General features: G+C 41.4%; 1 protein-coding gene across 5 annotated transcripts in view; it reads right to left on the bottom strand.

The window, feature by feature from the left end:
* The window catches only part of LOC126418458 (protein piccolo-like), a 344,054-nt gene that overhangs the window by 228,730 nt on the left and 100,364 nt on the right, over window positions 1-14,960 (bottom strand). For all 5 annotated transcript variants that reach the window (XM_050085227.1, XM_050085225.1, XM_050085226.1 and 2 more), the window contains exon 5: window positions 2,854-4,312. In XM_050085227.1, the coding sequence (XP_049941184.1) occupies window positions 2,854-4,312 (1,459 nt within the window). The remainder of the gene's footprint in view (window positions 1-2,853; window positions 4,313-14,960) is intronic.

Genomic DNA, 14,960 nt, shown 5'->3' with positions numbered 1-14,960 from the left:
TGTGCCAAGTGGGTGTCTGACAGTTCTTGCACTTTTCACTTTGTAACAAGTGGTTGGGTGTGGCACAAGGATGGATCAGGATACTGCATACATGGGGTGGGCAACAGCATATCACATTAGGATTAGGAGGATTGTGGGTAGGATGTTCTTCATTAGTGGGCATGATGATAAATAATTACAAAGCCCTGGTCAAGGATATGGTTCAGTTGTTTCAGTCCAGGATGATACTGGGTGATGATGGATATTCTCTTTTGTGGCTTATTCTTGGGGTAGGTGCGAGGATTATGGGTGTGTGAGGAAATAGTGCAGACTGTGGATTAAGTTTGGAGAATAGTGCCTGTTTGTGAATGCTTTAGTAAGATCTTCAGCATACTGGGCAAGAGAATTCTTGTCACTGCAGATGCACAGTCCGTGAGTTGCCAGAGTATGGACTGTTTGATGTGGAGGGAATGACAACTATCAAAATGTAGGTACTATTGACAGTTAGTGTACTTCATATAGATAGCATGGATGAAGCCATCAAGGAGGCTTATCCTCTCTTCCCGTTGTCCACCAGGCCTCAATCTCCGCTAATTTCAAGTTTACTCTCTATAAATGTGAACATTTTAGGTTAGGCTTTACCATGACTGTTACTGGCATTAAATGAAACAACAAGTTTACTGTTACCAGTCACTGGTAACAGTAAACTTGTTTCATTTAACATTATTCTCACTGTAGATAACTCATCACCACAGAAGGACCTACAGTTATACAAAGTTATGTACACCTCATTTATTAACTGTACATACTGTAAATCAACTTATTGTGTATTACCTTTTTGTAGATATCAGTCTGTTATTAGCCACCTCAACTACTGACACATCAGTCTGAAAGCTAGCCAAATTTTCAGTCTGTTTATGTGACTGTCAATGAGTCACTACATCGACTATTTGGTGAGACAGGCCAGAAATATTGTTTTAAAAGTTCTGCAGGGTGTATCATAAAGCCATAAAGGCATACAACTGAAAGTACACAAAACTGGAAGTAAAAAAGTCTAGTAAACATGGGCATGCATGCCTTAAGAGCTATGAATACTTGTCCATCTTTGCTACTGTGGATCATGTCTCTTCTACTGAAGAAGTGCTCATAGCTATTAAGATATGCATTTTTGATTGCACGTTTAATATACTGTTTTGCTTCTCATGTTCTCTCTAAATACTGAAAACATAAAAAAATCAGAAACTGGTTCAACAAGTTCACTGTAAATTTGTGTAAGATTTGTAACTTTTTCCAATACTGTATTTCCTGCTATCCTTATCACATCTGATGGAAACATGTGGTGTTGTTTGAAGTCCACTAACATTTTCCTGTTATGTTCACAAATAATGTGTTATATTGAAGAAAACAAAAATGGCAAATATAACTCATTTATACAAAATTTAATAAATAGTCTGAATGATGTGGTCAAAGTAGAGATGGTGTTGTCTAATCAAATAGCATAATATAAATATTTGCCTCTGTTTTCCTTATGCTTCTGATGTACCCCTTGTGCACAGCCCATATTTTATTAGCATGCCCATCTTGGCCTGTTGGCTTGACTGAATATACTTCTGGATATTTTGTCAGTTTAAGGGAATTTGATGAATAGCAAAGAGGTATGTAAACAAAACGCTGAGCACTGTACTTCTCTGACAAGCAGGGTGCGAGCACGCACGTGTGTGTATGAGAGCAGTACTGTGCTGCAATTTACTTCGGATTGAAGCAGAGGGAGCTATTCACATACTCAGCATGGACATAAACTGTAGCAATAATTAGGACACTTCCTAGTCAGTATTACTTTCCTTCACAGAGAAGGAATACACTTACTTGAAAATGTGCAGGGTCAGTCCAAAAAGTAACTACAATTGGTTCATTTCCTTCTGGCAGAGCTGCAGAAGCGATGGCTTCTCTTGTTATGTGCTTCTACTTCCCACCATTTAAATCAACTGACCAATGGTCATTTCTTGGGATGCACCAGTTATGTTGGAGTGCTTGTTTATATAAATGTTGTTTTATGTTCTCTATCATTTAGCAGTTTTGACATGACATTCAATGTGCTAGCATAGTGTTATTGTGGATAAGCTTAGGGTAACGAGACAAGGTGTTACATTACATATTGTTGTTGTATTGCATAACTAATGACAACTAACAAAAAGCACTGTGCAATCAAATGTAGCCAAACAAAGAAGCTTAAAAATGTTCAATCTCTGCAAATGCCTGTCTGTGTAAACAGTATAGCCCCAGAAAATATGGTTGTTTGGCCCATAAGACTTCAAGATAACTGAGTGCCTCTGAAGATGATAACAGCACGATACCCTCTGATAAGAAACATTGATGAATATGTGCATCATGCACATATGTGCACGTAGCTAACTCCGAAAATACGTTGTTGCTCAATGGCTTGAATAATATCCTTAGAATTAAATGTATCACCACCAATTAACATCACAAATATGAAGAAACTGATGAAATTTAACCTGTATGGTCGTTTCATTCTGCGTTTCCTGTAGCAACAGAGGCAATGTGTAACAGTGTCAGCCTACGACAGCGAATTTTTTTATTCAAAATGCCATTGTCTGAAGAATATAACTAGCTGCAAAATACTGTGATAATACTGACATCATTCCAAAAGAATGCTAAAATGTACAGAAGTGTTTCAAAGCTCATCATGTCCTCATCAGAGTGAAAAACCATTATTCAGTGGTACTTGTTAATACATTGTTTGTTCAACATGCCAATCATATGGACAACAACAATGAGGAAATGAAACCAAATAGAAATTTCAGTGTCTGGGGTACTGAACTGTTAAATAATACACATTAACATATAACTCACCTGCTCAAGCATTTGCGGTATAGTAAGCTGATGTCCTGGAGCCACAGAAAACTTATACAGCCGTTTTTCATTGTTAGAGAGATGGATGATCAGTTGCTGTTCCGTGCGAGGCTGCTGCTGGGCTTGAACTTGCACATGATGTTTCTGAGGAGTCTTGGGTTGCTTTGGCTTAGTGTTTGAGCGTTTCCGAGGAGTATGTGGCTGCTGCTGTTTTTGTGATTGCTTCTGTGGCTGTCTCTTTGTCTGCTTTGAATCCTGCTTCTGTGGTTGTTGCTTCTGGCAGTTTGAGTGCAGCTGCTGTTGCAAGTGTTTCGGTTCCTGCGAATGTTGTTGTTGTTGTTGTTGTTGCTGCTGCTGCTGCTGCTGCTGCTGCTGTAACTGATGCTGCAGTTGTGGCTGTAATGATATCTGTTGCTGCTGTTGGCACTGAGACTGATGCTGCAATGGAGGCTGCTGATGTGAAACAGGTTGAGATTGGGTCTGAGGTTGAAGCTGCAGTTGTAGTTGTGACTGTTGTGAAACTTGGACCTGAATATGAGGTTGAGATTGGTTTTGTGACTGAGACTCAGGTTGGGCTTGGGCTTGAATTTGGAGTTGGGGTTGGGGTTGAGTCTGGGTTTGTGATTGAGGATGAGGATGGGTTTGGAGTAGGGGTTGAGGTGGAGGTTGGGGTGGAGGTTGGGGTTGGGTTTGGGTTTGGGGTTGGGGTTGAGACTGGGGCTGCAGTTGAGGCTGGGGCTGCAGTTGAGGCTGGGGTTGCAGTTGAGGCTGGGGTTGCAGTTGAGGCTGGGGTTGCAGTTGAGGCTGGGGTTGCAGTTGAGGCTGGGGTTGCAGTTGAGGCTGGGGTTGCAGTTGAGGCTGGGGTTGCAGTTGAGGCTGGGGTTGCAGTTGAGGCTGGGTTTGGGTTTGGGCTTGAGGTTGAGGTTGTGATGGGGTTTGGGGCAGAGGTTGATGCTGCAGAAGAGATTGATGCTGAATGCGAGACAGGGTTAGGTTCTGGGACTGATGTGGCTGAAGCTGATTCTGTGCCTGAAGCTGATTCTGTGCCTGAAGCTGATTCTGTGCCTGAAGCTGATTCTGTGCCTGAAGCTGATTCTGTGCCTGAAGCTGATTCTGTGCCTGAAGCTGATTCTGTGCCTGAAGCTGATTCTGCTGCTGGGGTTGATTCTGTGGCTGCAGTTGACTCTGTTGCTGAGATTGATTCTGGGGTTGTAGCTGATTTTGTTGTCTGGTTTGATTCTGTTGTTGAGGTTGGTGCTGCGATAATGCAGCTAATACTTGCTTGCGAATAAATGCATTATCCAGAATTTGCTTCTGTATTTGTGGTTGTGTGACTGGCAAGGACTTCTTAGTTGTGGTTTGCTGTGAGCGTGAGCGTGATGAATTAGTCCTCTGATACTGTCTCCGAACAGGACGAACTGGCTCAATGCATTGACTGTTGCCATCAACAGGAGCACCACTACAAAAACAATTAAAAAACCTTAATTACTAATAGTTCTACACCAATAAATATCATTTACGAAATATATAAAATATTAACTAAATAAAAACTCCACAATGTAATTACTTTCATAACTAAAACAGATATCTTACATTCAACAGTTTTCTTCTTCATTCCTGCAGTCAAACATCACAATCATAAAAATTCCCAAGAAACTAACGATATATTAATGCACCTGAAAGTTAAAACACTTCTATGGTGGCTGGTTAACTCATCCAGCATCAATCATTCTACAAAAGACAATGCAATATTTTATTCCTGGGGAGAATGGAACTATAAATTATCATCTATGCCATCTCTAAATTAGTAGACTGAAGGTCTGTGACAAGCTAAAACTGCATCAGACTGGAACTTGAATTTGTGGACATACTTTTGTGTGCAGTGCTGTTCTAGATGAGTCTTCTGGTTTCTCGTCACCCACCAACTCAAGCCTGGAAATATTAGAGAAGGGAGGACCCTGTCTATGTAATAATAGCATTCACATGTCTAGATACTGGAACCTGCGTGCGTGCGTGTGCGTGTGTGTGTGTGTGTGTGTGTGTGTGTGTGTGTGTGTGTGTGGTGACCAAAGTCATGGGATACCTCCTAATATCATGTTGGACCTCCTTTTGCTCGGTGTAACGCAGCAACTTGATATGGCATGGGCTCAACAAGTTGCCAGAAGTCCCCTACAGAAATATTGAGCCATATTACCTCTATAGCCATCCATAATTGTCAAAGTGTTGTCAGTGCAGGAGTTTGTGCACAAACCAACCAAAAATGTTCAAAACAATTCATGTCGGGCAACACGGATGGCTGAATCATTTGCTCTAGTTGTCCATAATGTTCTCCAAACAAGTCACAAACAATTGCGACCCAGCATCATCAATTCATAAAAATTCTTTAGGAACATAAAGTCCACAAATGGCTGCAAATGGTCTCCAAGTAGCCAAATGTAACCATTTCCAGCCAATGGTCATTTTAGTTGGACCAGAGAATCCTGTCCATTCCATACAAACACAGCCCACACAATTATGGAGCCACCAGCAGCTCGCACAGTGACTTGTTGACAACTTGGGTACATGGTTTCATGAGGTCTGCAGCACACTCTAACCCTATCATCAGCTCTTACCAACTGAAATCGGGACTTATCTGATTACACCATCGTTTTCAAGTTGTATAGGATACAACCAGTATGATCACAAGCCCAGGAGAGGTACTGCAGGCAATGTCGTGCTGTTAGCAAAGGCACTAGTGTCAGCTGTCTGCTGCCATATCCCATTAACACTAAGTTTCCCTGCACTGTCCTAATGGATACATTTGTCATACATCCCAGATTGATTACTGTAGTTATTTTAAACAGTAGTGCTTGACCATTAGCACTAACAACTCTATGCAAACACCTCTGTTCTTGGTCATTAGGTGAAAGCCGTCAGCCACTGCATTGTCCACAATGAGACGTAATGTCTGAATTTTGGTATTCTTGGCACACTCTTAATGCTGTGTATCTCTAATATTTAATTCCTAATGACTTCCAAAATGGAAAATCCCATGCGCCTAGCTCTACGTTCAAAGTCTTAATTCCTGTCATGTGGCCACAATCACATTGAGCACTTTTTCACATGAATCACCTGAGTACAAATGATAGCTCTGCCAATACACTGCCCTTTTGTACCTCGGGTGAGTGATACTACTGCCATCTGTATGTGTGTGTGTTTCACTGTCATGTGACTTTTGTCACATCAGTGTACACACAATTATTTTGATAAATATGGAAAAACTTCAGGAAATGATTTCTGAGAGGATAGGGAGCAAAAAAGGTCATATGGACATATGGCTGGAAATGCGCTCCAAGCGAGGTACACTCACTTGAAGATGGAGATGATCTCTGACAGTAACCCTGGTATCAGCATTGGGCAGCAAGTCCAGCAGCATGGATAAGTCAGATGACCATGTGGAACTTTCTTCACAACAAATGTCACACTTTGTATTATCACTTCGAACAGGTGCAGGCCTTATTACCTACAATCTTTCCTCCAAAGTGTCAGTTTTATCGCTGGTTTGTTGCATGGGCAATACTGGTGGGATTTCTGTCATCCATCTTGTTTGCAGACGAGGCTACTATTACAAGGGGCAGTATTGGCAACTTTCAGAACACCTACCTGTGGGATACGGAGATTCCCCACAGTATGCTGAAAGTGAACTATCAGAACTAGTTCAGCTTCAATCCAGTCATCCTTCTGCAATGTTTCACAGGTGAGCAGGCGGGGCATGCAACCCTGGCTTCCCTGCCGGAAGGCATGTCTTCGATGGTATGAAGGGTATATGAGGCTACTACATGATGGTGTGCCAACTCGCTAGCCTCTTGAGTATATAGCCCACTTGCTTGGCATGTTCTCAAGTGTGCTTTCAATCACTGAAACCTACATGGACAAAAATCTTTTATAACATCAAGTACATTGTGGACATATTTCTGGCCATTATGTCCATATACTCTTTTTTGCTCCTTGGGCTCTTAGGGATCATTTCTCACAATTTGTCTCCATTTAGCAACAAAAACCCTGTACGTGTACCCTTTACCACCTCATAAATACATAGTTTGAGCTTTGTTGTTTCACTGTCTCCATACAGTATCACTGGTTATTGCTAAATCCCCTCTACATATGAGAAACAGTGGATTTTTAAACTTTACATCAAAATAACTGCTTATGTTCAAGGTATAGCTTGCAAACTTAACAAAAGTATAAGTAATGATGGAACATCAATTTTTATTGAAGGCAGAAATAAGATAAGAAAGGCCTGCTTGAGATTGAGGTGAGAGAAATTTTCGTTTTGTTGCTAAGTACAATTACATTTATGATTTGTGTGTATGAGTCTGTCTATCAATGGAATGCTAATAGGTTAGTTCATCCAGAGACATCCCTGCACAAGCAGAGTTCATACAACTGCCCATTGTGAGGTAAACTGCCCACAGGCTATACAATTATTGTGACTGTATTAATGTTTCACAGAAATGACAGTGCATTAAAAAAAGAGGCACTGGCAGTAGGTTTTTCTGTAATATGCAGAACAGGTAACTAATTCAATGTGGATTTCACGAGGAAAACATTTTCTGTAAGTGCTCTCTTTCAGTCATATATCAATGTACATTCACAAGCAAACGAATTAAGGATAGGTGCTGAGTTCGATGGAAGATTAGGGTTAAACATTGCATCAACAACGAGGATAATAAATACAAAGCACAAGATCAGTTTGGGAAAGGAAATGAGCCATTCCCTTTCACAGGAAGCATTCTTTAATTACCCTTAACAGATTTAGGGAAATCATAGGAAATCTAAATGTGGATGGGTGAACAGGGATTTGAACTGTTGCTATCCTGAATACAACTTCAGTTCTTACCACCGCAACATCTCATCAGTGGGGTCAGGATACTACCAAACATTATACTTGCTTATAGTATGACAGTTCTGCACAAGGAAGGTAAGACATGTGATTATCAGCAAACCACAGTTCAATTCATGAGACACTCCTCCTCTGATGTCATGCAAGCACTGAACTTTTCAAATGCTGCTAGCCATGGGTGTACATCAAGTTCCTTGGTTAGGAAAACACCACTACCCCCTGAATCAACTTCCATGGGCAACAACGTGTTGACTAGAGCCACTGTCAACTATTGTGGACAGTAACAGAATACAAACCGGCAGCAAATTCAACAACAACTGGTGCACCACTACATCATTCAGAGCCACCTCATTGTTACAATGGTGCAAAAGCCACAACACACATGTACCCTGCTCACCATCAAATTAATGTGGGAACAGAAACTCCACAACTGCACTTGTGAAGCATGGAGGAAGGTCAACTGGCCTGATGAAACACAGTAACAATTTGGAACATTCTTGATGTCAGGAAATGACTATTTCAAAACTGATATGAGGCTATGTATCCTATTTACCAATAAAACACTTCTCAAGTAAGAAGGTAAAGGCATTCTTGGATCAAAGATGTTATAATGGGATAAAATGTAACCTCAGATATATATCCCGCCATCTGGCATCATTGATCAGTACAGGACTCTGCCACCCGATAGTGTGTAATTGTTAGTTCACCTATGGCATCCAGCAGACAACTTGAAACTTCAAAAACAGAATGTACCACCACAATAATTCCATATTGTATCAGAATGGCTTAAAGCACACTCCATGGACATCAGTACACTTGCATGGCAACCCAGGTCACAGGATCTCAATACTACTGAGCCTCAAAAATCATTCAGCATTCAGGGTATGCTTTTCAACCAATCTCCAGAAGTTGCAAGAGAAAGTTAAGGAGTCATACTTCAGAATTAAGTCCATGGCACAATGTAGCACCACAGTTCCCATACCGATAGGAGAGCCTATGTGTTACGCACAACATCTAATTACACTGCTCAGGAGGGGATGCAGATTGTACCAATAGTTTGAGAGTCTTTGTCGTATTTCTGCGGATGTGGCTGCAGTTTCGATAAGGTCAGTAACATCAATTTTCTAAACTGCACTTCTTATGCTTAAACAGGAAATTCAGATTACATCAATAACAAGACAACTTTCCCTACTGAGCATCTTTTGATTGTCGACGAGAAAATACTCTATCACCACATTCCTCCATCCTCTCAAAGTCCATTTTGAAGTTCTAAATTTCTATAGAAGTACGAGGGTTGACTGAAAAGTAATGCCTCCACCTTCGTAACTCTTCCACAGTTGGCAGCATTGGTATGCGGCAGGTACTGGCTTGTTCCGTAGCCTCTTCTCTACAGCTCCAGTTGGCGGGAAGCCTTAGCACTGAACAGTTGAGTTGTTACAGTGTAAATTATGGAACCCTGCACAGATGGTCGTTCAATGCGACTTAAGCAACATGTAGTCACTGAATTCTTGACAGCGGAAGGTGTCACCCTCAAAGGAGTTTATGGTGATTGTGTTGATGTGAGTACTGTGTGTCATTGGGCGAGTAAGTTTAAAGATGTTGAGACAGGAACATCTGACTTGCGTGACAAAGAGTTGAACGTCCTGTGATAGCAACCACCGAGTTTCATAAGCAAACTGTTGACAACTTGATTCAGGATGATCGTTTTATCACTTGGAGAGAAATTGCAAGCACAATCGGCATTTCACAAGACTGTGTGTGTGTCACGTTATTGCTTTGCTTGGCTATCAGAAGATCTGTGTACGATGGGTACCCTGGATGCTGACTCCTGAAATGAAAGTGTACAGACTTGAAATTTGCCAGGAACTCCTCTCGCATTACGAGAATGAAGATGATGCCTTTCTCCATTCAATTGTGACAGGAAACGAAATGTGGGTAAACCATTACTACCCCAGAGACGAAATGTCAGTCTATGGAATAGCGACACAAAGACTAGTCCCAGAGAAAGGAAGTCAAGACACAGCCCTCAGCTGGAAAAATCATGGCCACAGTGTTCTGGGATGCAGCTGGTGTTATCCATGTTGATTTCCTTGATCGTGTAACAACAATAAATTCAGAGCGTTACATCACAACGCTGTGAACTCTGAAATGTCTAACAAGGGTCCGAAAGGAGAAGGGAAATGTTTTCCTGCAGCATGACAGTACCAAACCACACACTTCATGTGCCACCATAGCAGAGCTTCAGAGACTGAATCTCACCACCCTACAGCATCCTCCATACAGTCCAGATTTAGCACTGTCTGACTTCCATCTTTCCCCGATAATGAAATGCGATCTGCGGGGACGTTATTATGGTTCTCATAAAGACGTTGAGAGAATTGTGAGACTGTGGTTGCGGAAACAGAGTGTCAATTTCTTCTGTAACAGCTTCAGAAAATTTGTTGATTATTGGCAGCAACGTATCCAATTGGCTGGTAATTATGTGGAAAAGTGGATATTGGTAGTTAAAGATCACATTCTAAGGATTATATCTGTGTTTGATTTATTAAAATATTCCCATCCAAAACCTATTAACGAAGGTGGAGGCATAACTTTTCATTCAACCCTCATAATTCTAGCGCAAGGACTCCCACATTATACCTAAACAGCTTCCCTTTTAAACTGCTACTGTAAATACCTTGAATAAAGCTTTAATATATTAAAATTCATTTAATTATTTGTCCACTCTGCAGAACTCATAATTTACCACAAGTGTGTGTATTACTACTACTGAGGCCATTTCTAACCTTGCTGTAGTCAGCATGAACAGGAACAAATGTGCAATGACACACATTGATTAGCAAGTACCACGTTCCCACCAGCAAAAGCAATTTATTTTATGGTGTACTTCATCAATGTTTTATGAAATGTTCATTATCATTTAACTTGTTCAGTTAGCATAAATTAATATGAATAATAGAACAGGTATACTTCTTTTTATTTTGGGCACAACCATATTTATAATATGATGATTATTAATGGTGCTGGGCATACAGTGGCTATCTTCTTATTGAATACATACAGAATCTAAAGACGGCCAATATAAGATAAAAATTGTTAATGATTTTATCTTATTATAAATTTGACTGTGTTTAAAATTAGAAGATGTGTGTAATTCTTCAATCTGTCTCCCCCATAGGCAGAATGTAATTTTTTCCCAATAAAATCTTTAGCAAGAAAACCATCATCTCATTACGAAGAAATACATGTGAAGCTGATGAAACTAGACAATAGTGGCCAACACAGGGAGATAGATAAAAAAGGAGTTACACACAAAAAACTGCTAAATGGTTAATCATTATCTAACAAATTTTATTTAGATTAATTAAATATCAACAGATGAATACCATCCCCTTCTCATCTGAACATCAAAGCAGCACCTCCTACTTACCTAACACCACTAGGCCTTCAATTGCCTACCCAATCAGTAATCCCAATCCATCCATTGTTCCACTCCATTCCTTCCACACCATAAGGCGAAGTACATCTTAATCCACCCCCCCCCCCCCCACCACGAATAAGGCAAAGTACATCTTAATCCACCCCCCCCCCCCCCACCAACAAGGCAAAGTACATCTTTAAGCCACACCCCCTCCCCCCCCCCCCCACCAAAAAAAACCCCGAAAAGCTCATGAAAAAGCTACAGACATACAGCTGTATTCATAAATGGCAGAAAAATAGTGAACTAATGAACAAATGCATTCCACACAATCATGACGATTGTCAAGTGAAACAGCAGAAGCACAATTTTGTTGTTTCTGTGCATAATTAAAAACTTCATTCAGCTAAATAATGCAAATGTATATTTAAATGCTGTGTTGAGACATGTTGGATATGATGAAAAACTGACAACTGACAAGGAAAATAAACTTGGGGGGACAAGAAACGTACGTCGTGCACTGTCAAAAATACACTAATGGAAATAAAATTGCAACACCAAAAATAATTAATGTACAGTAATGAAACTTCATGAGTGCATTTTTCTAGGTAACATATTCAAGAGGTTAACATTGCAAGATCACAGGTTAATGTAGGTGCTAGATAAGCCATTGCAAATGTGAAATGTGGGTACATTCATTACCAGGGTAACCGCCAGAGTGTTGAATGCAAGCAAGCAGATTTGCAAGCATTTTGTTGTACCAGTGCCTGTCTGACGCCAGTTTGTGGAATGGATTTCCATGCATGTTGCACTTGGTCAGTCAATACAGGGATGGCTACTGCTGTTTGTGAAGCATGCTGGAGCTGTCTTCCAGTTATGTTCCATATGTGTTCAACTGGAGATGGTTCTGGTGACTGAACGGGTCAAGATAGCATGTTGACACACTGTAGAGCATGCTTGGTTATGACAGCAGTGTGTGGGCAAAGATTATCCAGTAGTAAAACGACCCTGGAAAACTGTTCATGACTGGCAGTACAATAGATCAAATCACCAGACAGACATACAAATTTACAGTCAGGGTGCATGAGATAACCATGAGAGTGCTCTTGCTGTCACAAAAAAATGCATCCCAGACCACAACTCCGTGTGTAGGTCCAGCACGTCTAGCAGGCAGAAAGGTTGGTTGCAGGCCCTCAACTGGCCTACTCCTAACCAACACACTGCCATCACTGGCACTGCAACAGAACCAGCTTTCATCAGAAAATGCTACAAACCTCCATCCCGTTCTCCAATTACCTCTCGCTTGACATTGGAAACTGCAAAATGGCAGTGGTTCAGAGTCAGTGGAACGCATGCTATAGGGCATCTTGTTCGGAGCTGTCCTTGAAGTAGCCAATTCATAACAGTTTGTTGTGTCACTGTAGTGACAACTTTGCTCAAATTTCTGCTGTAGATGCAGCACTGTGCACCAGAGCCATATGCCAAACATGATGGTCTTCCCTCTTGATAGTGCCACGTGGCCATCCGGAGTTTGTTTCTTCACTACCGCATATTCCCATGACCACCACTACCAGCAATCGTGTACAGAGGCTGCATTCCTGCCAAGTCTTTCTGCAACATCACAGAAGGAACATCCAGCTTCTCGCAGCCCTACTACATGACCTCATTCAAACTCAATGAGGTACTGATAAGGTGTCTTTGGCGCATTAAAGGAACTCTTAAGTAACGTCAACTCACCATGTCCAATTTCAAAGAAGTGTACAAATTGCTTTTGGGCTTTCTTATAAAAGCTGCAAGAGAAATTACAATTCTTACAGTGCTTTAAAATAAAGAAAACACATTTTGTTGTAGAAAGACTACGATCTCTCAGGTTCCCTCTGAGTGATTGCTGAACGCCTGGAGGCACGCTGGTAATCAGATTTGTTGACCCCCCTTTTTTTTCAATATTTTGACAAGTGACCCAATCATCATCTTCAGGTGCTGCTAGCTGTGTTGTTGTGTGTACTTGCTAGTATTGCAACCTGACTGGTTGGAGTCCAGACAACAAGTAAGCATAGCAATGCAGCTTGCAGTGCTTGAAGATGACTGGGTTCATCATCAAAATGTCATGTATAAAAATGGCATCAACAACTTGGCTGGACAACTAAAACGACAACACAGGTAGAAGTTTATCACAACTGTGAAAGACTTCATCCGTCTCAGACACTTTTTCACCAATTTCATCATACTCACTAAACCAATACCTCAACACCTACATTCCTCCAGCAAACACACTCTTGCCATAACCAAATGACAGGCCCACATGTTTTTCCTCTAGTCCTGCTTAACCTTATATATTGCTCCTGAAGACATCAGACTGAATGTCCTCATTTCTGGCTCCAATCCATCATTCTGCTACTGCCTCCCTAAATCCCAGACTGATTAGTTATTAGCCTTTAGCCACTTGTAGTCCTTGACATCAACCACAACCCTGAACAAAATGCTTAATACTGCCTAAGAAAGCTGTCCAGCCTGAGGTAAAATGCCTCAACAGAGGTGTTCCTGTCCCACGAAACTGCCAACAATAGCATCTATTCTCCCCTCCCTCCCCCCCCCCCCCATTCCCTTCTAGCCAACCAGCCTAGCATTCCCTATTATCTAAACCTCCCACTCCGAAAACCTCACCCCCCCCCCCCCCCCCCCCCACAAACCTCAAACCCGAAACCCAAATACTATCCTACACAAACTCCAATGCTTCATAATCACAGGCCTCCATTCCGTCCTTAACGTCTCATCCAGATACCTCTTCAATCCTGAGACATTTGTCCTTTCCAAAGAAAAGTCCCACACTTAAATTTAACAATACTGCCCTATAAGATCTCCTCTCATTCACCTGTAATTTGAACAGGAAATACCAATTCACCACCCAATCCCAACCTACAACCAACAACCAACAGAATGAGCACTCCACCCTGTCTTGAACAGTTCCTATCCAAATCCCAAATGGAGCCTTCCCCAAAACCATCCTTTCCAGGCATTTCAGTAATTCTGCACTTCCAGCACTGATTCTGAATCCCTCATGATAAATATCACTGAAATCACAATCCTTACTCCAACTGAGTTCCAATCTATCTGTGATCTGAAGTAAGAAAGTGGTCTACCATCACTCTCCCTGCAGTCAAGGGCTCCCCTATTGATACGAAGTACATGACTAAGTAGTATATGACAGAAGGGCACCATCAGCGCTTGGACATCTCACAGCTCGACATAAAACAATATTCTTAATGTTCCCATTCCTTCCACCCTGAGTGAGCTGCAGAAAATCCTTAAAATCCTAGGCCCATCACATGGACTCAACTCTACTGAAGTAGAATTCCTTAACCCTTCAGATCCATACACCCTCACCCTTTGCGTGCATCCAAAAAATATACAAACTATCATCCCAGCCAGCCCATAGTTGGCTTCAAGGCTCCCAAAGAATGCATCTCAGACTTAGCTGACCAGTACCTCCAATCCATCACCATCACAAAGAGCTTCTGATCTGACATAAAACATACAAACCACAACAAGCAACAAAATTTATACTCTGACACGAGCCACCATTTCCATATCAAATACTCCATTCCTTACAGTCTAGACAACCATAGCAAACATACCTTCATCGCCATCAGATCCTGTTACACCAACACCAATAACTTACCCCCCAGGTTTTCCACTCCTGTTGCTATCCCACAGACCTCTTTTGCAAATAAATCTTCCAGGCAATATCCTCCTCTCACCATCTGAACAATCCTTGCAAATGTTCCCACTGTAAAACCTACTCCAGCC

Source organism: Schistocerca serialis, chromosome 9 (assembly GCF_023864345.2).
Source record: "Schistocerca serialis cubense isolate TAMUIC-IGC-003099 chromosome 9, iqSchSeri2.2, whole genome shotgun sequence".
NCBI lineage: Eukaryota > Metazoa > Arthropoda > Insecta > Orthoptera > Acrididae > Schistocerca > Schistocerca serialis.
The sequence above is the reverse complement of the archived record's forward strand: the minus strand, read 5'-3'. Positions and strand labels throughout refer to the sequence as shown.